The sequence below is a fragment of the Varanus komodoensis genome, unplaced genomic scaffold (genome assembly GCF_004798865.1).
Source record: "Varanus komodoensis strain SLA01 unplaced genomic scaffold, ASM479886v1 scaffold2, whole genome shotgun sequence".
NCBI classification, from domain to species: Eukaryota; Metazoa; Chordata; class Lepidosauria; order Squamata; family Varanidae; genus Varanus; species Varanus komodoensis.
Window position 1 is genome coordinate 52,166,716 of NW_025335568.1, and position 23,798 is coordinate 52,190,513.

Here is a 23,798-nt window from a genome sequence, read left to right on the forward strand (position 1 = left end):
TATTAGCTCAGATAGATAATAGCCAACCTTTTCTGGACAGGGTTATACACCCCCTAAAGGACAGAGTACAGAGTTTAGGGGTGTTTCCAGATCCTGAGCTGTCCCTGGAGCACCAGGTGAGCTTCATGGTCAGGAGCACCTTTTATCAACTTCAGTTGATTTTTCAGCTCCATCCCTATCTGGCAGGCCGAACCTGGTAACAGTGATCCACACCCTGCTAACTTCTCGTTTGGACTACTGCAATGCACTTTACGTGGGGCTGCCCTTCAAAATGATCCAGAAACTTCAATCGATTCAAAATAGAGCAACTCACCTCTTAACAAGAACTGCAAGGCATAAGCGTATAACTTCAGTGTTACACCATCTAAACTGGTTGCCAATTGAAATTTGGGCCTGCTGTAAGATAGTTTGCTTTGACATATAATGCCCTAAATGGTTTAGGACCTGGATATCTGATGGAACACCTCCTCCCATAGAAACCTGCCCAGATCTTAAGATCATCGTCAGAGGTCCTTCTCCACGAGACAGTGCTAAGGGGTATAAGAAAGGTGGCCACTAGGAGACAGGCCTTTTCAGCTGTGGTGCCCCAGCTGAGGAACCAGCTGATCAGAAAGGGTGCCTGGCGCCAACCCTTTACACTTTGAAGTGCCAGGCTACAACCTTCTTATTCCCCCAATATTTTAGCTGTTAAGATGTTTAATGTTATATTTTATTATAGCACAATGGATTATTTGATTATTCAATGTTTATTTATTGATATTTATTGTCTTTATATTTTATTTTTATTATCATTGTTGAATATTTTATCAATTATTATTACTTGTTTTGTTTATTGTTGATATGTTGATTTCTTGTTATATTTTAATCTTATAACCCATCCAGAGGATTGTTAAGCTAATAGGAATGGTATAAAATGTTTTAAATAAATAAATATGCCAAAAATGTGCTTCTGTAATGTATCAAAAGGCACATTTATAGCCTAGTTCTTTACTCAAAATGTAAGTCCTTATTCATGTCCTTATTAGCTTCATCATACTAATACAGGTCAGCATGTCCACAGACTGCAAAACTTCACAAGACAAAAATAACCCAAAAGATCTTTATATCTACAGTATTTTCCGGCATGTTATCATATTGTAAAAGATGCAACTTGACCCCAAAAGTAATGAACACAGTATTTTTAAAGATGTTTTTCAGTAGAGAAATGTTCCTCCTGTGAGGGCAATGACTAAGACAGTGAGGTGAGGTGCTCAGGATTAGAACTGGGGAGATTCAGATGCAAATATCACAAAGCCCTGAAGTTCACTGGGTGACGATGAGCCACACATTGTGAAAAGAAAAAAAAGGGGTTAGGTATTCTGCCTTGAGGAATACAAATATAACAAAATAAAAGATAAACTGGAATGTATCTGTGGATCCAAAGCAATGAAAAGTTTAATGGATGCATCCTTAAGATACACTATGTAGCTTGGCTCACCCTCCTGTGACCTTTCCTGGAAAAAATGGCCATAGTCATGTGTGAGAACATCTTGGTTAAAGCACTACAATGAATATTAAGTGGGGCTGCTTTTGAAGATTGGTCAGAAACTAGTACTATAAATAATAGGCAAAACATCTTGCCAGTGCTTGGAACTATACTGGCTACCAAGTTCTTTCTGAAACATAAAGTGCTGGGTTTGACTACAAACCTCAAATGCTTGGAGCTGGGCTTCCAGTAGGTTCCCACTGACTCTTAAAATCGTCCACTGCTTGGAGTTGCCCCACCTTCTATGGAGTGGTCAGCAACAAGAGAGAGCGCCTACCAATCTGGCACTTCCTCTATGATGTTATCCCACTTTTCATAAGACAACTGAGAACATGCCTTTTTTCTTTTAATTTTAATAGATCCGGTGCTTGCTGCTGTTCCAACTGAATCTATTGACTGCTTTTATCAGTTCAGATTTTGCTTTTGTTTGTATTGTTGGTTTGTGTCCTTTGTCTGTTAGCTGCCTCAGGAGAGCTTCTGACTGAGAGGTAGACTACAAATATTTTAAAGAAATAAATAGCTTTCTGATACAATGCATGCAAGTTCAATACCAGATGCTCCAATAGTTGCATAAATATCAATCAACTTACCTAAAAACAATAACTAATTAAAATATAGATTACGAAGGTTAATTTTAGACAGGTAAAGTCTAAGGTATGGGGTCCCAATCTGGTTCTGCTCCTGCTCCATGCAGATGCTCTGGAACTGTTTTCCAAGAGAGGTTCCTTCAGCATTTTCCTTGCCATCTTTTCAAGGACTACCGATGCTCATTCTTTTTCAGAGAGGGTTTGATTTCTTGTTAGCATCTGCTCTGTTTGATTTTATAGGCCAAAAATCTGTCTGATTTTTTATTTCAGCCTGCTTGGAAAGAGGCAAAGCCAGAACCTCTAAATCCTGAAGAAACTGTGGGCAGCTTCCTTTGTGCCTAGAGACTTCATTCTAGAGTGTCCTGGCACATCTTCTGGAAATTTCTGTGTAGATGAATGTACACATGCATTCAATTTCCAGTAAGACTGGATTTATTTTTTATGTTTTAACTGTTTCCCAACCGTTCTTACAAGTGGAAATCCACAACAGAGATATCTTCCAAACCAAAATGCAAAAGGCTATTTCAGCAATGCTTTAGAAAAATCAAGTAGAACAATAATATCAAGAAAACAATTTATTTATTTATTTAAAACATTATTACCTTTATTTCTTCCAAGGCAGACAGTTGCAGAGTTGACAGAAGAAGCAATGAGTTCAGCCATGTCAGAACTGGATTCTTAAACTGAGCAACTAAGTATGAGATTGCAACGTGTAGAAAAATCATGGCGAGACCATTGGTACCCAGCAGAAAACCACAGGCTGCCATGCCATAGGCCATCAGAAACCAGGGTTTGTACTGAAAGGTCAGGAAAAAGGATACTTGATTAAATGTCTCTCTGCTCAATTGACATTTTATCTCTTGCACTTTACCTCCATCTCTCAATAGTGCTCAGGACACCTTCACAACAACTCCATGAGGAGATTTTGGGAGCAGCTGATCAAGTAGCTTCATGGCTGGGCAGGAATTTGAATCCAGATCTCCTAAACCTAAACCTAGTATCTCATTCACTTCGGGCCACCTCAGTACAGTTTGTTATGCAACACAAGGTTTATATAGACAAATTGTTGTTGTATGCTAGATACTGGTTTACATTATATCACGACTTTACAGATCATAACACAATTTAGAGTATATCTGTTCAGACTCAAAGCAGGAAATGGCCTACATGAAAAGCAGAAACTGAGCCAAGCTAAAGAATAATCATTTCATTGAGCTGTCAAAGCATTAAGCATTTAAGTCAATGTTTCCTAGAACAAACATTTTCACTCTATCATGTCCACCAACACTTTCACGCACAAAGATAGGGGATGCTGACCTGGCATTAGCTGTCGTGTTCTCTGCTGGCCAGCTGGCTCAGAGGAACCACCACCATTCCTGTCACCGAGGGCGCCAGGTGGGCCATGAGGCAGGCAGGCAGGCGGGCTGGTCGCAGAGCTTAGCTCTTGGATGAGTGGGCTGAGCAGGAAGCTCACCGCACCACCACTGCAAGGCAACTGAAAGGCAGGGCCGCCAGTTCTTGTCTCCCCTTTACCACCTGTCCTGCTCTCCTTCCCAGCCTGGAATTCATGGGCAAGTAAGAGAACTACCACCCAACAGTGAGCTGGCCAGAATCCTCCAAGCTGCTCTAGCAGAGAAGGTCAGAGCCAGGCAGAACAGCCATTGCTTGTTTGCTTGTTTGACATTCAGACTAAAGCAGTGCAGTCAGAGTGTCTTCTGAGGTGAAGGGCAGCAGTGCCAAAAAGTGGCAGTAAACTGCCAACACCTCCCTTCTTCCACCTCAATTCCTGGGGTACGCAACCAGGTATCCACTACTTCGCAGTGGTTTTATAAAATATAGTATTCCCATGGTTTAACAGATAAGAAGCTCAATCAATTCATTCATTCATAAATGTTCCTGAGTTCGTCATTTCTTCCTAAGCTTCTCTCTCCAGTCAAACATGTGCAGGCCAGATGTGTGAGTAGGGTGTGGAACCATGATAAAGCAGGGCCTGTGAAAGAGCTGGGCAGATGACACTGTTCCCGATCTATGTGAACACCTGAGCAGGGCTTCTCTCTCTTTCTGTCTCTCTCTCTCTCATCACCACCAGTTGTCTTTCCTCATTCCAATTCTACTTCTTCCTGAGCTTAGATCCAAGCAACGTAATGGTCTATGGATTGTACCACTTCAGAGAGCACTAATTATTAGTTGACAAAATTGTTCTCTAGTTGAGTAAGTGAAGGATTACACATTTGATACTTCAATAAATATAACGAATAAACCATTTTTAAAATTCCTTAAATGTAGAAAGTTTACATCTCTGTAAAAAAACTGGAGCAGAAGTACAGTCTGCAGAAGTACAGTCCAGCAAGAACTGCAGTACAAGTGCAGGTAGTTCTGAAATGGTGTAGAGCTCATGGTGCAGAGTGGTTCTGAAATGGTTTGTGTAACCACAAACTTGCATCCTATGCTTTAATAGGAAAGCACTGAAAACACAAAAGCCAGATACAACAACAACATGTTCCAATTTGCTACAGATTTGTTTTTAAATCTGTAACTAACCAAAGGAATACACAATCTTAATTGTTAGGAAGACATAATAGTGGTACAAATATTCCTCTGCTGTTCAAATGGACAGTCAAGGGATTTCACAAAATGCTCCAGATAAGAGCAGTATTTTCAGATGGTGCTGAATGTGCAGTTCTTTGAAGTAAATTAATCAATTGGCCTGTTGAGGTGTCTGTTGGTCTCTTAGCCCTTCTTTGAAGCTAGGAAGGAACTACTCCAGTGATTCCAACTGTGAAAAATAAACTTCTGCTGATGATTCTTTAAAGGAATTTAACATACTGTATAAGCAAAAAATGTGCATAAATATATCACTGTCCTATGCGAGTTTCAAGGGAGAAAATTCCTTTGACCTTCACAACGAACCACTTTTGTAAATGCAAAGCTGAAAAAGCTCTTGGAAGTGTGCAAATTAGTGCTCCACTGGGCCTTGTGAACTCCTCTCTTCCTTGAGCCTTCAACTGATCTAATAATGAATAAATTCCCTTTGTTTCCCTGGTTTAATGCCCTGCTTCAGTGGCTTTTCCCCTCTCGTTTTAAAAATCTTATAGCATATTGCACAGTGCAGCCACTGTACAGCACGGAAATCATTGCAAATGAACAGCAAAGGGTTCCAGGGCTGCTCCCCATGTTGCTCAGATGATAATCAAGTGCTCCAAAACTGAGTGGGTATGGCATGGAATGCCGCGGACAGGCAGCACATCCAAGCCACAGTGGTGGTGCATAAATGGCACTGGAGCGAGATGGGCAAAAAGCAAGTGCTGCACTCCAGGTGGTGAGGAATACCAGGGCAAGTGGTAACTTATGAAGAGGCCTATTGAAAGCACTGGCCTCTGCAGTGCCTTAGTCCTCCCTCAGCCTAGGCAGAACCTGTGTGATTTCTATCTAAGGGTGTAAAGAGACACTAAATTAACTATGAGGCGTCTTATCAATAAGGAAGCTTTTGAAAGGAAGCAAATTTTACTTTCAGTGGTTCTCCCAAATATTCTTCCTATTCTAATATGGGAGGACGAATCGGGGATTGCAATTAGATATCATATGTTCTACACAGATGTCTCTGTATATGTATAATCCAGACACATATATGCACGCATGCACACATATAATATATGTATATTCTGTGTGTGAGAGAGATAGCTGCATTTTTCACATAAGTATAAATAATATTCTGGGAATATTTATACAAACCTATTATATAAGGATAGGTGGAACCATCTATTTCTGGCCCTTATCAGGTTGGTTTATGTTCTTTTTTTTTGTCCATTTCAACCCACTTATGCCTTAGTCTACTAATTAGGAGACTGCATGAAAAGGTCTCTTTATACACATATTTAAATATGTATTTTAATGTATTTTCTCAGGATATCCACTAAACCCTTTTTAATTCTAGTTAAGTGACATTGCACTAGCAGGAACTAGGTTCCAAACTATGTGTGCCAGAGGAGAATCCAACTAAAGTTACGCTTGCACAAGTACATTTGTACTAGAAGTTATGCAGCTAGTTGCACTTTATGCTTGCACAACCACTTGAATTGGTGGAGCTCCATTGGTTTGGTGGAGCTCCATTAGCATTGTTTGGGTTTCCAGAATGACACCATTGGATACTCTCCCAAGTATCCACACAGAATAAAATCGCTTTTGATACACATTTTTATTGTTGTTGTTGTCTTCAGCTGAGATCTGCACCACAAAATTTAGAGAAGTACAAAATCCAAAACAATCTGCAAATTTGTTCAGGAAATGCAGATCAGGTTGGCTCACTTTGAAACGTAGACCGAAAAAAGTCCTTGAGCACCCCTGCTGTCAACTATGAGAACTGGTAAGGGAAAAGCAAGAACAGTTTCCCAATTACATGTTGTTCCTTTCTAGAAAGGACATGTCTCAGGTAGGTAAAATTATGAATGGTTTGGAAGAGGGATGCATGAACATTGTAAAATCCATTCCATCTACATTTCAGATTGTCAGGTGACTTTCATTCTATTGTCTGCTCATTGACAGAATCAGATTTTGCATGGATGCATTCTGACACATTTGCCCAGGTTAGCAGTGGCACGGAAACCTGTTGCACTCTCAAGTAATACTGAGACTACACAAGCATAGGTTTATGCTTGCACAACATCAATAGTGCTAGAACGCAAAAACACAGAAACATAGAAACAGAGCAAGTCAGAAGGGGTCTCCTGGGCCATCTAGTCTGACCCCCGGCTCCAGCCAGCTCCACTCACAACATGCCCACCATGTGCATGTCCAGCCTATCTTTGAACACCCTCACCAATGGGGCCTCAAAGCCAATGAATCCTTCCCACAGGTTTGTCTCATTTTAGTCAGAGAGACATTGAGTTTTGTGAATGAACAGGAGCTTGAAACCTAGGTCTTTCTGGGTCTGTGTTCAACACTATATTCACACGTCACAGCAAACATCCACCACAGCTTACCTTAAAGGTTTCCAATTATATTGTTTTTATATGATTATATGTATTTATTTATTGTTGTAAGCCACCCCAAGGCTTCGGCGAATGGGGCGGCATAGAAGTTTATTAAATAAATAAACAAACAAACTAATAAATAAATGTCATAATAAAATGTGATGCAGTGCTACAGATAGGCAAAACTGCAGGTAGCAGCTGCCTTGGCTCCCCTGTACATTCAGTACTGGTCCTATGAACCATATCTGCTAGCAACCGTATCTCTGTTCCAGCTGAGGTCATTCCTTTGGATAGCTTTATAAAACCTCTCAGCTGAAACTGCCAAAATACCAGATACTACCTTTCATGTCACTGTGAAAATATCACCTTTTTTAATGCAGAAGAATAAGAAAACTCTCTGCAGGATTTTTTTTTCTGCATATGGGTCACACAGCTTATCTAATTAAGTAAATTAATAAGAACGATTACATACAGTGGTTAAAATCATTCCTCTCTTATAATCATTCAATTCAGCAATATCAGCTCCAGATTCAACATTCAAAATAACTTAAATCACCCAACTAAAACTATAGGGTGACTTAAAAACCCTCATTTATTTTCAAAGTATGTACCTTGATAAACACTTAACTGCTAGCATTATAATCAAGCTGCTAATTTAACTGTGTTATTATCACCTAAAAATGTACTCTAGGTAGGGCTACCCTTGAAGGCAGTTCAGAAACTACAGCTCTTAAAGAACACACCAGTCAGATTTATTCAGCCTCAAGGTCCAACTATACAAAACTAGTTTTGGCCCACCTGCATTTGCTGCCTCTATGCTTCCAGTTCCAATTCAAGAGGCGGGTTTTAACCTATAAAGCCAGACAAGGCTTAGGACCACAGTTCCTTCGGATTATGGGATGGCATACAAATGGAATTAAATATATAAATAAAAATATAGATAATACCTGTTGGAGAGCCTCTCCCAGCCACAATCTACTTGGGCAATATGCTCCACCTCTGGGGTACGACTCCACATGCCAGCTTGGGAGGGCGGCAACAAGGGCACGGGTGTTCTCAGTGGTGCTCCCCTATATATGGACTAACCTCCTCACTGAAGTCTGGCTGGCACTAAATCAGTGATATTTTCAATTCTAGGTTAAGACAGGATCCTTTTCTGAGGCTTTTAAGGACTTGGCCAGCCAGGGGCTTCTGGTAGATCACAGACTCACTCTTTTTGTCATACTCTATACTATTTTTATCAACCATTGTTAGTTGTTTTTCACTGTTTAATTTTTTTTAATGTTATTTCCTGATTTTTCTGATATTTTTATTTTTTTAATCACTTGTTTTTATGGATTGTATACACCACCCAGAGAATTTCAGCTGTGGAGTGGTATAGAAATGAAATAAATAATATTAACTATATCAACAAGATAGATAAAAATATGCTACATATCCCGGATTGGCCCACTATCATTAGGTCTCAATCCTTTACCTGGGAGTAGGTCCAGTGAACATACTTTTCTTCTGAGTAGATTGTGTTACTCCAACACAAAATCCTCTGTGCCACTAACTTGGAAAGTAGTACCAGAGTTAAAATTAGAACCAGGTATAATTCTAAGCACAAATGAGTGGTTTACTAGTACAGATGCAAATCCCTTTACATACCAATTCTTGCAGAATTCTTTTTGAACATTACTAGTACTAAAAAAAGAAGCACAGGTATCTTACCATTCCTCAATTCATGTGTTCCCTATTTATTTATTTTAAACTTTTCTGTATGGCCCTTACTGAAGTCTTGGGACAGTTTAACAATACAAAATGTAAAATAAAACACAGCATCACACATAAAGAATTCACACTTCTCAGCTAAAACCCAGTGTGATTAAGTGGATGCAGCACTGAGCCAGTTTGAGAGAAACTCAGGTTCAAATCCCTCACAGCCAGGGTAGAAATGCACGATGTGGGAGCACCTGGCCACTGCTGCTGAAAGCAACAGAGTCACCTTTCCTCTGCTAAGACCTAATACACAAGACATGTACTACAGCATCACTTCCATTTCCCCATCCCTCCTCGACTTGATTGGAGGTGGCTTTTGCAGGGGTGGGGAAAATCTCACAGTGATAAAGTCACTTAATCTTTTCTTTTACCAGGACATACTGTCGAAAGTGGAGGAGAAAACGGAGAGGGAGGCTCTGGGTTTGTGGGAAGCCACATTATCTCCATATTGCTACGCCCTTAATAGACATATGGCCCACATGCCTCAAACACACAACACAACACACACACACAGAGGGAGAGAGGGAGAGGGAGGGAGCGAGCGAGCAAACAGTGGGTGACTGATTAATTGGCTGTGGCAATGGCTGAATCAGCATTACAGAGAGCTAAACAGGTCAGAATTAGCTTGTTTAAGGGTTAAATCTGCCCCTTTTAGTCCACTTATAGCTGCTATGGAGTGCTAAAAGAATTATATTTTACCTCCAAAGCAAGTTGTGTTTAAACTGCTCAGATCTTAATGGTGCTCATGTTGCCAGGCATTAAAAAAAGAACCTCCCCTCCCCCCCCCCGGCAAAGTTTGGGGCACTCCACAGAGTGCAGACCATGTGCACCAGGATGCAAATGGCCCCCAGGCTGCCCGCAGTTGTCCACTTTGTCTTAATGTGTGGTCTGGGCAAGTCACTCTTGCTCCCTTTGTGGATTATCCTTGTGAAGAAGCTGCACGTGATCAAAGGGTGGCAGGGATCCATTGCTAGACCCATCCCTGAAGCAAAGGTCCTCAGGGAAAAACAGGACTGGACACATGGGGGTTAAAGAACTTTTGCTACCAGGCAATACAGAAATGTAAGAAAATGAGTAACAAGGGTTAATTCATATGATTGGGAAACCCGTTTGCACAAGCATCTGGATCATGTGGATGACTTCTGCAATAACAGGAGACTCTCCCTTCACACCTTTGATCAACACACACAGGTCGGGGGAGGGCCAGGTGACGGCACCATGGAAGGCATGGGAGACCAGCACAGTCCAGCTACCATTGAATCGCAAGCAGCAATTTTGCAGAACTAACACATGGAAGGGATTTCTCTTAGCTGTTCCCCACCTTACAAGGCTGTTACTCGGTACAACCACCAGTTTGAGCCACTAGGTGCATAAGACAAAACAAATGTAATAGAAGAATCAAGATACATTTAAACATTTTGCTCTGTAAATTTAGATCCTCTCAGTTCTTACATATAATCATTTTTTATGGCAGGGTGTGGGAAAAGATGGACAAACTCAAAATTGCATACCTTCTTCATGTAAAGACTGGACATCTGTGACACCACTAAGTGACCAAAGAGAAGCCACAATATATATCCTTTGCCCCATTCCATCCAAAAACTCCATTCAAAATCCATTGGATCCTAGAAATAAATTGAATCCATCATGAAACTGCCTTTAAACTTATTGATAAAACTGAAAGTATACTACACATATAATATTTCCTATTTTTATATGAACTATTGCAAACTACCCAGAGATATTCAGCTATTGGGTGATATAGAAATGGAAATAATCATAATCATAGAAAGTCAGGAACAGAATAGCTATGATACACATATTTCATATAGAATACAAGTAACTATCAAAATTCAACCAGACTAAGAGAAGATCTAATTTCTCATATTCTAGCCTTGTGATCTGAACAGTCCCCTATTTTTTTAAATTAGTAAAAGCCCCACTGTCATTTAGCCTGTAAGCAGCTGTACCAATATAATGAATTTTGCCATTAGCACAGAATACAAGATGTCATTTCAACTAAATGCAAGATAACAATGTACTCATAAAGACAGTCCAATGTTCAGAATTCCAAGATGGAAAATTCCCATCAACTTCTATTTGAGTAAGTTAGTGGAATGTGTTCTTTGTTAATTTATTTAATAGATTTATATCCTGCTCTTTCCCAATGAACTCAAAGCAGCTTACATCATTCTCCTCCTCCTGTTCTCAATCTTATCCCCACAACAACCAATCTGTGAGGTAGGTTGGCCAAATTAGTTCCATGGCTAAGCAGGGACTAAAATTCAGATCGTCTGAGCCCTAGTCCCACACTTGTAACTAGTACATCACACTGGCTCTCTATTACAAATTTGTACACTACAAAATTACATAAATCTAAAAGCAAAGCAAGCATTTTACATTCAAATCTTTTTATCCAAATGTGGCCTGCCTACCACTTGGCCCATCAAAGGCCTCTGGAAGGTGCTTCACCATGTATCAACTATACATACCACAGTAGCTTCCAGGTCTTCTCCTCTAAATTCTCCATTTAATGCAGTTATGGTAATAGCAGCCATGAGCAGTAAGGACCACAGTTTAGTGGCAAGACTAAATTCTGTGTCAAATCACCCTTTCCCCCCTTTACACTAGCAAACACTAATGATATTATCTTGGCGTTGGTTTACACTAGCACAATATCATTAGTGCAAGTGTTGCGTCACCAAACTAAGCTACAAGACTAATCATAATTCTCTCACACACAAAATACTCACACACTCTTTGCATGATCAAAGTGCCCTACAACAGACTGAGTTATCTGAAGGTTGTTTTTCCCTCAAACAAGCCGTGCTACCTCAGTTCAAACAACACAACAAGCTATGGGTAATCAGGCTAATGGTGGTCAGCACGCATCACTGATTAATACAAGGCTCCGCGGCTTATTTAAGCCAGGAACAGCCTGTTAATTTGATCACACAAGCTGGCTCAGTGGTTGCTACTGAAGCAGTTTTTCAAAATCCTGTTAATTGTAGTCATACATTTTGGGAGCAATCCTATGGCGGATACATAGAGTTGCAGCTCCAGTCTCTGGACCATGCTCAGGGCCGGGACTCATGTCTAGCATGGTTTTTTTCTCATTGCAGAAGACCAGTGTTGGAATGGAAGGTCTGAGTGCGTTCCAGGCGATAGGGAGGAAAGATGACCTATCCTGGTGGTGCCTCTGCTTCTCTCCCTTGAGTGTCAGGGCAAAAGACTTAAACTGCTCAAATCCCTATCTAAGACTTTCAGGGCAGGAGCAGCATGGAGGCACTCCTTCCACCTTGTCTGAGTTCAGAGGGCTGTGCCAGCCATATTGGAATATGCTGCCATATATCACCCAGGATCTGGACTCCAGATGGATCCACAAAGAGCAGAAAAGCCCTCGGGTGCGAGCGGGTGGAGCAGGGACAAGCTTGCTAACTCTGCCCTTCTCCTTCACTGTTCTCAACACCCTTTATACATGGAGGATCACTGCCTGCACAGGAGAACCTCCCATATCCGTGGGGGCAGTCCTTCAAATTTTAGAACCCCAAAGCATTTTTCAGTTTGGCTGCTGATGGGTTTCTATCTATATTTATTTATTCTGTCCTTTTTTACTTTACATGGGTGCCCATTCGACTGGAAGTCATTGTTTTAAATTGTGAACCACCATCAAGTGTATTGGCAGAAAGGCAGCAGAGAAATGAAGCAAGTAAAGTAAGCGACTACCCTCTGTTTCCCTTGATAATGCTTCCATCAGAGTCTGGATGGCAGCATTCACTTTCAGAAGATGCTCCCAGGAAGCCTGCCAAGAACAAGGCATCCTTTGCACAATGTTGATCAAAAGGAATTTCCAAATTAGAACAGAAAGCAAATGGTTAGCACTGCCCTTGTGTATAGGCATTCATTCTGTGAGATGCATGGCACAGATTTTAAATATGTGCTGAAGGAATTTCCTCTTGCATTAGCTTTAAGGAAATTAAATTACCACAAAAATTAGTGCAGTTATGCAGTTTTCTAATTTCAATCACCTGTACTGCTGTGATAGGACAACCAAGAAGTGTCCAACTTCTAACAGCCCTCTAATATTTAGGATGGTTAAAATTTAGACAAATATCCTTCTTCTGGAAGGGTGTTCCAAAGCATGCTACCATCACATAAAGGACCCTCTCCTTAAAATACCTCCTCTTGCAACCTGCTGTTTCTTCTCAATGTAACCAAATAATAGCAGTGCTGAGTTTCACTATCACAGCTCATCCTATGGTCAGGAGTAGGGGCAAGCCAAATTAGATGGACTTTTTACTACAACACCTTGGCTAGATGCAGAAAAGCTGGGAAGGGTTCCAAGGAGGGCAACAAGGAAGATCCAGGGCCTGAAGACAAAGCCCTGCAAGGTAAGATTGAGTGATCTTCAGAAGAGAAGACTGACAGGAGATCTGATAGCACTCTACAAGTACCTGAAAGACAGTCACAGAGAGGAAGGACAAGATCTCTGCTTGATTATCCCAGAGTGTAGAACATGGAATAATGGGTCTAAGCTGCAACAAACCAGATTCAGGCTATATAAGGAAAAGTTCCCTCACTGTCGAAGCAGTACAACAATGGAATCTATTACCTAGGGGGGCTGTGGGCTCTCCAACACTAGAGGCATTCAAGATGCAACTGGACAGCCATCTCAGTGGGATGGTGTAAACCGCTGTCCTGCAACAGCAGGGGGTTGGACCCAGTGGCTTTCCTGAACCCTTCCAACTCTAGTATTCCAGGATTCTATGAATCTAGATACTTCTATACATAAACTCTAAAGGATACCTTCAAGTCATATAGCCCTGGAGGAACACCATCCATAGAAGATATATATTAAGGCTAGGTCTAACTCTAGACCCTGGGAAGTGTTGTCAGTACTGGCAACTTCCTTCAACACTTCTGTCAACAGACTCCAGATGTTTTCTCTAAGAAGGAATCTCAAAATGTGCTTCAAATTTCACCTAAGACAAAACCTAAGGAGGATAATGGAGAAAAACAGTATCAAGAGCCCACTTCTAAGCTTGTTTAGCCTGAAATAAGCTCTACAGAATTTGATGGCACTCCCAAGTAAGCCTGCTTAAGATTTTCTAATTCTCTCTACTTCTCTATTTCCTTTCAAACTTCTGTAGTTCTCCTTAGTTTTACGTTGTAAAAGTCCAATCAGGGTCACCAACCTGAATTGCTGTTACATATGTGCCATAAATTAGCAGCGTTTCAAATCCCCATCTGGACTTTTACAACGTCTTTACTCCCCTGCAAATGAGACAGTTATTTTTCTGATTCCTTTACAAACAAAATGAGAATTTCGGAGTGTGCCGTGCATAAGAATTTACCCTGCTATAAGGTGACTGAGGTGGGTGTGCCAGTGCACTTTCTTTTGCAAGTGTTCTGTGCTTTGCAGCATCTTCTGCTCGTTGCACTTCCTGAAAAACTCCCAGAAGACTTAAACAGGACTTTCCCCTTTGTGGCATCCCAGTTCTGCTGCCTACTGAGTGCCTTGAAGCTGAGTGACGTATTTTTTATTGTTAAAAAAAAGATGCAACCCTCACGCCGTCCTCAGCCCACTTAAATTTCTCCAAAATTCTCACTCCTTTACCCAGTTTTCAGCTGTGATTTCTTTTCACCCCTTTTCCCGAAAGAATAGTCAAAATATATAGATCAAAAACTGGCACAGCATTAGCAGGGATGCAGGTTACCTACTTAGAGCTACAATCAGAAAGTCCTGGCATGGATCACTTCTTCCATTGCAAGTGTTAGGCAGCCAGTACATCTTTTTGTAGCCAAAAATGCATGGCAGAAATAGACCCCTGGGAGCCCAGACCAATTATGCTTCCCTATTTGCATTCCTGAGTTCAGGTTTCTGTTAAAAAGTATAGGCTTCCCTTGATCAATCATCTACGGAAAGTATCACTTGAAATAACATAGATCTAAAGATACTTAATTTGTAAAAGCACAATTTAGAGCAATAGACTTTCTATGGAAAATTTCACCAGAAATAGAATAGATTTAAGGATCCCTATGGGGCACACACACACACACACACACACACACACACACACAGAGAGAGAGAGAGAGAGAGAGAGAGAGAGAGAGAGAGAGAGACAGAGAGAGAGACAGAGAGAGAGAGACAGAGAGAGAGACAGAGAGACAGAGAGACAAGCACAATTCATTGAGAATCCCATGGCACAATTCAAACTGCAGAAAGAAATAACAATGAATAAATACAATGAATAAATATGTACTGGAGTACAGGACAACATATTGGATAAGAAAGCTTAGCTGCAGCTTTTTAAATTAACTACTAAGTTTCCAGCATTTGTGAAATACAGAAAAGGGAGGAAAGGAGGAGGAATTTTAGCTTATTCAAAGAAATTAACAGCAATTGCTTGTGGCAATGATTCCTAAAGATGCATGTTCAAGCCAATCTGTACTTGTTTGTACCCTGATATCCACACAGCTACACAAATCAGATCGTCACATTTGAACACAGCCCTGGCTGTATTTCTCCACAAAATCCCACAGACCATATTAATTGGCAAGTCCAACTGTCAAGCCATTTGGCACAGGATGGACTGAGGCTTGATCATACTCTGTGCCAAAATGTCCAGTCTTCACCCAGAATACAATTTAATGCACCTATCATCAAAACCAAATATAGTTCACAGAACTGAAACTGAATCCCCATGCATATTCAGAGTAAAACTAGTTACACAACAATAATATCTGACCTTACCTTTCTAAACTCCCCAAACAGCTTACCAGTTTCCAGTTCAAATTCTCTGTCAAGTTCTTCTTCATATTCTGCCAGAAATAATATATTGTTAATAAGAAACAAGGATTGGGAGCTCACCAAATTCAGTTGTGTCTTTTAAATAGCCCAAAATTTTCCATCCGTTTCTTTAGAACAAGACATGCAAAAGCTGATACCCTAATTAGAATTGCTAGCAATGAAATCCTACTTATAGTAGGGCATCTGTTTAACCAAACATGCTTTTATGTAATCTGAAAATGAATTAAAATAGCACATATTTTTATTTTAGGTAATGCCTAGTTTTTAAAGGTGCATACTTTCTTAGTTTATTTATTTATTATGTTTGTTTATGTTTAGTTCACCTAAAGCAAAAAGTTCTCTGGACAGCTTACAGAATACAAATTTAAAACAGTAAACAATATACCAGAGACTGCAGCTAATGTATCAGGGAAGACTGAAAATAAAAAAGAACCTAGAAAAGATCAACAAGTGTAAGGACATTTCACTCGAGACCAAAACCATCCACACTATTGTATTCCCAATCACTATGTGTGAATGCGAAAACTGGACAGTGAAGATGACAGGGGAAAAAATGGTGCTTGAAACATAGTACTGGACAAGAACTTTGCCAATATCTTAGACTGACAGAAGCACAAACAAGTGGGTCCTAGATGAAGTCAAGCCAGAACATGTCATAGAACCAGAAACGATGAAACTGAAGGTGTGTGCTTCAGCCACACAATGAGCAAGCAAAATGCACTGAAGAAGGCAATAATGATAGGGAAAGTTGAAGGCAAAAGAAGAAAGAGTAAATATTAGATAGATCAAGTCCATACAGGAAGCCAATGCCTTGGGTTGACAAGAGTTGTGCAGCTATGTGAAGGACAGGACATTCTGGAGAGCATTCATTCATAAGGTCACCTTAAGTTGGAGATGATTTGATGGCATGTTACAACAAAAAATATAAAATATATTTCAGCACTCCATAGGCCAATTAATACTATAGAATCTAGAATCCAAAATATCTGAGAAAAAGGGAATGTCTTCATCTGGTATCAAAAAAAATATCAACATGGGAAGGGATAATTGCAAGATAACACCATGCCTTCTTAGAGTGGGCATTCCGTAAGTCAGGTACCAGAACAAAGGTGGTTCTTGTAGTCACCTGCCCAACATTGTTATGGGCTCCCAGAGGGAGGCCCTTAGATGAACTAATGTTGTAAAGAGGGCACCTCTGGGCAGATATGACTGTTCATGTCACTTTCTGATACTCCCTTTTCTACACAACTGTTTAGAAGATGCAGAAGTCCTAATGCTAACACAATTGCCATGCCTACCCTAAATGCTATGAATATTTAGCCTTTAAAAATTCACAACAGAGGGGGCGTGTTCACTACCTTCAGAAAGGAGCAAGCATCAGCTTAATCTAGTGTCAGAATGGAAGACACACTCTATTTTAAGGCAATTTCTCTTCTGCTGTATATTTTTTATTGAAAACAAATGACAAATGAAACATGAAGGGTCGTTGTTCTTTGTACATTTTGCTTTTTTGGATATTGTGTATTATTCCACTTTCATTTGTCAAACAAGTGCCTATACTGAGATTCATCTGAATTTGAGGATACAGTCCTATGCTTACATGCACCTTATGCCCAGAACAAGACACATTGGTAACTTCATGCAGGATAGTTGCAAACAGCCATTTTGGAACCAGCATAAATCTGCAGCTGCAGCCCCCTTTTCTCCCAGGCCCTGGCATGCCGTTATTTCCTCCTCCAAGGCCCAGCTGTGACCTCAGAGGGACAGTTAGTGCCTTTCTGTCTGTCTGTCTGTCTTTCTTTCAAACTTTTATATACCATCCACTACCATGTGGTCTCAGGGTGATCTTACAATAAAGCAAGTGGCACACAGAATCCATTCTATACAATAAACCCCACTTAAAATCACAATCTACATCTTAAAATGCTGGGAAAATAAAAAGGGTTCGGCCTGGCACTCTTTCTGCAAGTGAGTTGGTTGGGAGCTCAGCCTTCAGAGTTCCAGGGCCAAGATCACAGGATTTTGGAGCTGGGGCTCCAGATAATCCCATGGCCTCCCAGGCGATGTCAAGAGGACATAGGATGGTACCCCAAATGACTAATCAGTTCAAAGGCAGAGGAATTAACAATTGCTGGTTGACAGCCCGAACACACATGTACATTTATATTTTTCGTTCACAGTTACTAGACACTAAATACCAAAGATGACTGCAAGTGACAGAACTAAAATAAAATGCTTTGCTAAATTCTCATATATATAATCCAGAGGGTCTCAAATGCACTCTTGTCAACAATTTATGCCTAACAAAAGCCTGTCAAATTCTATTTCTGAGTAACGCTGAGGAGAGATTGCCTCAAAGGTTCAAATAGTTAACTGTGCTCAGCTGAGAGGGGAAGCTATTGGAGTGAGGAACTAAACCTTTGATTTATCACCTTGGTTTTCTGAGGGGATTCTTAATATCTACCTGGAAAAATTCATCTCTGAGGAGAATGAGTTTTTCCTCTTTCTTTCTGACACCCAAGATAAATCTCAGAAGAAAGTGTCACCTTCTCTGAGAATTACTCCTTTTTTTATCTGCTCACCTAGCAAACCCTCTTGATCCAGAACCTCTGTCTTTGCAGAAGGAAAATATGTACAAAGATAAGGGGGTTTATTTAATAAATAGTTGTCTGTTCCTTTTGGAGATTATGGTTTGAAAGATTTTCTCCCCAGACTTCATTAAAGTGTGTGTGTGGGGGGGGGGGGGGCGACACAACTCCAGTGGCATCCACACCACTCTTCACTACTTGCCCCCTTTAACAGAAATTTGAACAACAGCATAGCACCAGGTTCTCTTTGACTCTTGAATTTAGCCCATTCCAATAAATTAAGCTGCAGATGTCTTCAAGTATTTAGATCTTAGTTCAACACATTTGACTGTAATAACTACATTCCTTAATCAAGCCTTATTTTGTTTCCATTTTATGGCATTAACAATTCCAGGAAAAGGGCACTAAAATGTTCAGATGTATTGGTTTAATCAACTAAACATTATATGGTCTATTTTGGTCAAACTTCAAAGATTTTTAAAGACTGTTTTGCTATCTCCACCTTGTGGAAAAAATAAAACATAGCAATTTACTCCCGCAAGACAATTGGGTTGATTATGACTCCCAAGTCATGACTTCCAAGGCTTTAGAACAAATGAAGATAGCATATGATTTTTATATACGGTGTACAGTTACAATCACCTCAGGCCCACTTGATTTTAGCCATCAAATTTTAGCTGAAAAAGTACAGGAGCAGAAAACTGAATGTATGCATGAAAGGGTCTTGTGCATGAAATGTTCACATTACAGTGTTCTATTTTTGTGGTTAGGAAGGTTGCATGTGCAGAGAGAATCGCTGAGCAGCTAAGAGTATTAACCAGCCTGCTGACACAAAAAGTTTATGGAGCAGAAGCACCTAGGCCATACCCACACTGCAGCCTAGTTTTATTGCAAGTATGGGGGAAATGTTTTGTTAGTGGTTGATCCCTAAAATGGAAAGTCTTTTAAACAGTGGACCATCCTGACACTGGCCGACTATGTTTCCAACTCCAATTCAGTATGCTGGTTTTGACCTATGAAGATCTGCATGGGTCAGGACTGCAATACCTGATAAAACATCTCTCCTGGCATGAACCTGCCATAAATCACATTTGTCATCTAAGGTTCTTCTCTTAGTGTCTCCTCCAAGAGAGACTCAGACGGTGACAATGAGGAAGTGGGCCTTCTTGGTGGTGGCTCCTCCAATAATGGAACTACATCTGTGATGAGGCTTGCCTGGAGTCAGGTAAAGACTTCCTTCCCTCAGGGACTGGGCAACATGGGATGAGTTTTTAATCCGTTCTTAAATTTTCTTTTTGATTGTCTAAAACTGTTTTCAGACATACATGTGTTCATCTGTGCATTGTATGTGGGTGTGTCATGTGTGTACACATATGTATGAAGATTTTTATCATGCATTTTAATGGTTTTAATCCTTGTAAACCATCCAGCATCTGGCCATTGTGCATAATTTAAAAAAAAATAAAAGAAATGGTCACTCAGAATTAAAGCTGCAACAGAATGCTCAGAAAATAAGACTAGGTCTGCAAAAAGGTTTCTACTAACTTGAGTCTAGTGTGAGGGGGAAATACATAAAGCATGTCACTCCACAGAATCAAATGGGTGAGGATGCCATGCCAAATCCTTTACCAAATCAGGCCAACATCCTTCCTTTTGTTCTTAAGGGTACAATCCTATTCCTGTTTAAAAATAAAAAAACTCCTACAATTCGCATTTTTTCCCAGGCAGACCCTCTGGAATTTGCAGAATGTTTTTCTATTTGCACCCTAAGCAACACAGGCTGCCTCTAGCACAGAGTGCAGTGGATGCATTAATAACTACACTAATGCCTTCAAAGTACACATTCTACCGCTATGCGTATCATGAAAAAATTGTTGTGTGCATGACAGACACACAAGAAAGAAAAAGTACTTAATTGTTTTGGACTTAAGGTATAATCAGCAACAGTGCCTGAATACTAATTAAAACAGACAAAAACTAAATGACAACAGAACGCGCACAACCAATTCACGATGCACAAAACTAGTATAAAAAGGTTAAGACCTTTTTATTTAATCAATATTTTAACAAGTTTTAATATGGAATTTTATTACCATATTTTAATTGCAGCCAGAGTGGGTCATTCATTTATTTATGTTATACTTTTACGTATTGGTATTTTATTTGTGTAAGCCGTCCTGAAGCTCTCGCAAAGGACGGCATACAAATATCATAAATAAATAAATACATATTTCCCAGTGCATGCAATTTACAGTTTGAATTCACTAAGTTGCAATGGATGGGTGCAATGGATACTTATGTTGAAACAAGGCCTACATAAGTTCATGGAGATTGGACATCAGCGGATACTGAGAAAAATGGAAATGACAGAACATATCAGATGTGCCATTTCATGCTTTTGTAGAAGTAACTGGAACAGAAAACTTCAGCGAAAAAAGGATGAAATGAAGATTTCAAAAGCTCATGTACCTCTTACTTTTTCACTGTGCTTTCACCAAGATATGTGTGGTAAAACAGAATGAGAGATCAGGGATGAAAAATTGTGGCATCTAGATTAGAAAAGGAGGTTTACACAGGTCTATCTTGGCTTGCTTTTAATTTTGGCTGGTTGTTGCTGCTGCTGCTGTTTTAGCTACAACCCTCAGAAGATAAGTAATACTACTGCTACATGTTTTTGCCAAAATTTTAGGACTGCATTTTGATTTATTTTATTATTTTACCTTTAAATATTGTATTTACACATAAAAAGAAGCGCTCTAAATGATGGAATAAATTATTATGATGTATTACTTTTATAAACAAATAGATCTAAATAATCTTTTAATCTTTTGTAAAGCTCAACATAAGAAAAAATGAGTCCAAATGGATCATTAGACTAAAGGCTTTTCTATTCAACATAGCATTTCGCACAGATGTAAACCAGTCTAAAGAACTGTGTGAAGAAACAACCCTAGAAGAAACCATGGCTTCTAAATCTGAGTTGCTTCTCCTTCAACCCAGTGTTCACATGTAGAACATTGCAAGGACTGGGCTTTCCTGGGTTGTTTAGTGCATCAGAAGTTGGCAAGTGGTTGGCAGCCAGAACACGCACTAATTCCTTCTAAACAACCCATGGTTAACAAACTGGGTTAGTCTATCATGTGATATGGGTTGTATCAAACAAATGAGTGAGTGATTCAAACAAGGATCTGGGCAGTTTGAGATCCACCCTGAATAATTAGACAAGTACTGTAAATGTTGCATCTAAGGCACATCTCACGTAAAAGAGTTACAGGTTCCTCTGATTCAGTTTCAAAAGCTGCCTTACAGTGATCACGTGTAACATGTTTCAGCCTTCAGTTAGTTACTAGGATTGTGCAGCCAATGAATACCAATGGGGCACAGTGGTTAAAGTGCAAGGCTGGGATTTGGGAAACCCAGGTTCAAGTACCGCCATTTCCCCAGCCATGAAGGTGAATGGGCGATTTGGGCCAGTCACTGACTAATTTACCTTGCAGTGCTGTTGTTAGTATTAAATGGAGAGTTAGAGAGCCATGTAATCCACCTTGGACTCATTGTGGGGAAAATAATAAATGCATAATTAAATAAATAGTCAAGTTGATACTTTCAAGCCTGTTACACCAGCCCAAGTGGGTTTTTTCTGTGTCTCCAAACTATTTTGAGCGAACAAGCAGTATACAACATTCTCAGGCAGCTGCAATTTTTATACAGCTACAAGGTTAGGGACTGAGGGCCAGGTTGGCATCCTGAAGTCCCTGTATTGAGTTCCATCTTGTATGCATGCATTCACCAATCATCTGCCTAGCATCAATTACACAGATGAATCTTTGAGGGGAAGAGAGACAGCTTAGACCATTTTGCTAAAAGGAAATGCAGCTATTATTTCATTCCCCATTAAAGGAGCACGACAAAGCCTCAATAAAACAGTGTGGCTTTCAAGTGCCCCAATTAAAATAACACCCAATGATTACTCAACTAGGACTGTGATTCTGTGCACAGCTACTAAGACATAAATCCCATTAAGCTCAATGGGACCTTCTTCTGGGTAAAGATGATTACAGTAGCACCATAAAGCTTTCACTGACTAACCTACTCGTAGGCTCCAATCCAACAATCATTTCTGTGGGATTAAGCCCTACTGAATGCAACAGAATTTACTTGAGTAGTCATGTGCAGGATTGTGCTGGTAACCTGTTAAACATCGCAGCTCTCTTTTCTGCCTTTAGCAGTTCCAAATTTGGATCAAAGCAATGGTGCTGAGGCTGCTGTTTAATCTTTCTCCCAATCTAAATTGCCCTTGACAAAAGCTGTTATTAGCCCTACTAAGAAAATGTATCTTGCTGAGGAGGGTCTGCCAGTGCAAATTTTGGGAGTATACCAGGAATGCTGTGGGGACTGCAGTAGGCAGGGAAATCCACTTACAAAGAGACAACTGGATTTCACCTCTTGACTTTAAGGTCACTTCTCAGTGTCAAGCAAACGCATGGTAGAAAAAGGCAGCCTGCAAGTGGCCCCTTCCTAACCAACTCCTTCCATTGTCTAGCTGAGAAAGCTGGTGCTGAAATTCAGCAGAGCTGTAGGAGCAAAGCTCCCAGGGATTTTCCTTTAGAACAAAGGGCCTCCCCAAAACTCAATTTTGCTTTAAAAAAAGGCACATCTGCACACTTTAATTTGCCACTGCTGAAATTCAGTGGTGGATTTGGCAGTGCAGACCTAGGAGCAACCTGTGGGGGGTTCTGGAGAATGGCCTCTGGGAGTTGCTGGCCTGGATATCATCATGTACTTTCAGAGCATTCCCTTAAATAGGAAAAGCATATTCTACTGGATTATTTTTTAAAAAAAACACACATTTTCATTGACATTCCCTTGAAAAGTATTAATAAATTGACTTTCAGATTTGTTTAGTCTCCTCCTAAGAAAAGTAAATGTCAAGTTACTGCTTCTAGTGGTCTCTTATTAACTAAAGTACAAGCCCTGAATTACACCTTCATTATACGGAGACACACAGCTTGTGCCTTCTACATGCCTTTTCTGCAACTGCAGCTCTTGGTTTCTACAAAGAAAGGGTCTCCATAAGCTTCAAATAAAAAGCTTCTGTGGGATGCCCTGCTGGGGACTGTTAGAAAGTGCTCTATTAAGTCACTCTATTCAAGTCAACACCCCACAAACTGCAAAAGCAAAAATAATCGCTACTTAAAGAGAAAGCCTGCAATGGGGACTTACCTTGAGATGTTTGGAAGACTTCATAAAAAGAGTAGAAATGAAAGCCAAACGAAAGGAAAATGTAAAGATACAGCTCCCATCCTGGCAACATCACTAACTGCAATGACATTTTTGGGGCTTCCTGCAACCCAGGAGGACAACACTCCAGTAGGTAGCACCTGTAAACAGCAAGATAATGTGAACATTTAGCTAGGCCCACACTGAATCTCCAGTACAGGACAAGGTGGCAAATCTGAGCAAAATATTGTTTCTATCAGAGGTGTCCACCAAGCACACTGGAGATGGTATCATTATACAAGAATTTCCTACAGAACAGCCACACTATTCTTTTAT

General features: G+C 40.2%; 1 protein-coding gene across 1 annotated transcript in view; it reads right to left on the bottom strand.

Moving 5' to 3' along the window:
• HHAT (hedgehog acyltransferase) overlaps positions 1-23,798 on the bottom strand; it is a 184,654-nt gene that overhangs the window by 158,101 nt on the left and 2,755 nt on the right. The window contains exons 3-6 of the mRNA XM_044429127.1: positions 23,466-23,623; positions 15,598-15,665; positions 10,355-10,468; positions 2,715-2,909 (exon numbers count right to left, since the gene is read on the bottom strand). Of these exons, the coding sequence (XP_044285062.1) occupies positions 2,715-2,909; positions 10,355-10,468; positions 15,598-15,665; positions 23,466-23,574 (486 nt within the window). The 5' untranslated portion in view covers positions 23,575-23,623. The remainder of the gene's footprint in view (positions 1-2,714; positions 2,910-10,354; positions 10,469-15,597; positions 15,666-23,465; positions 23,624-23,798) is intronic.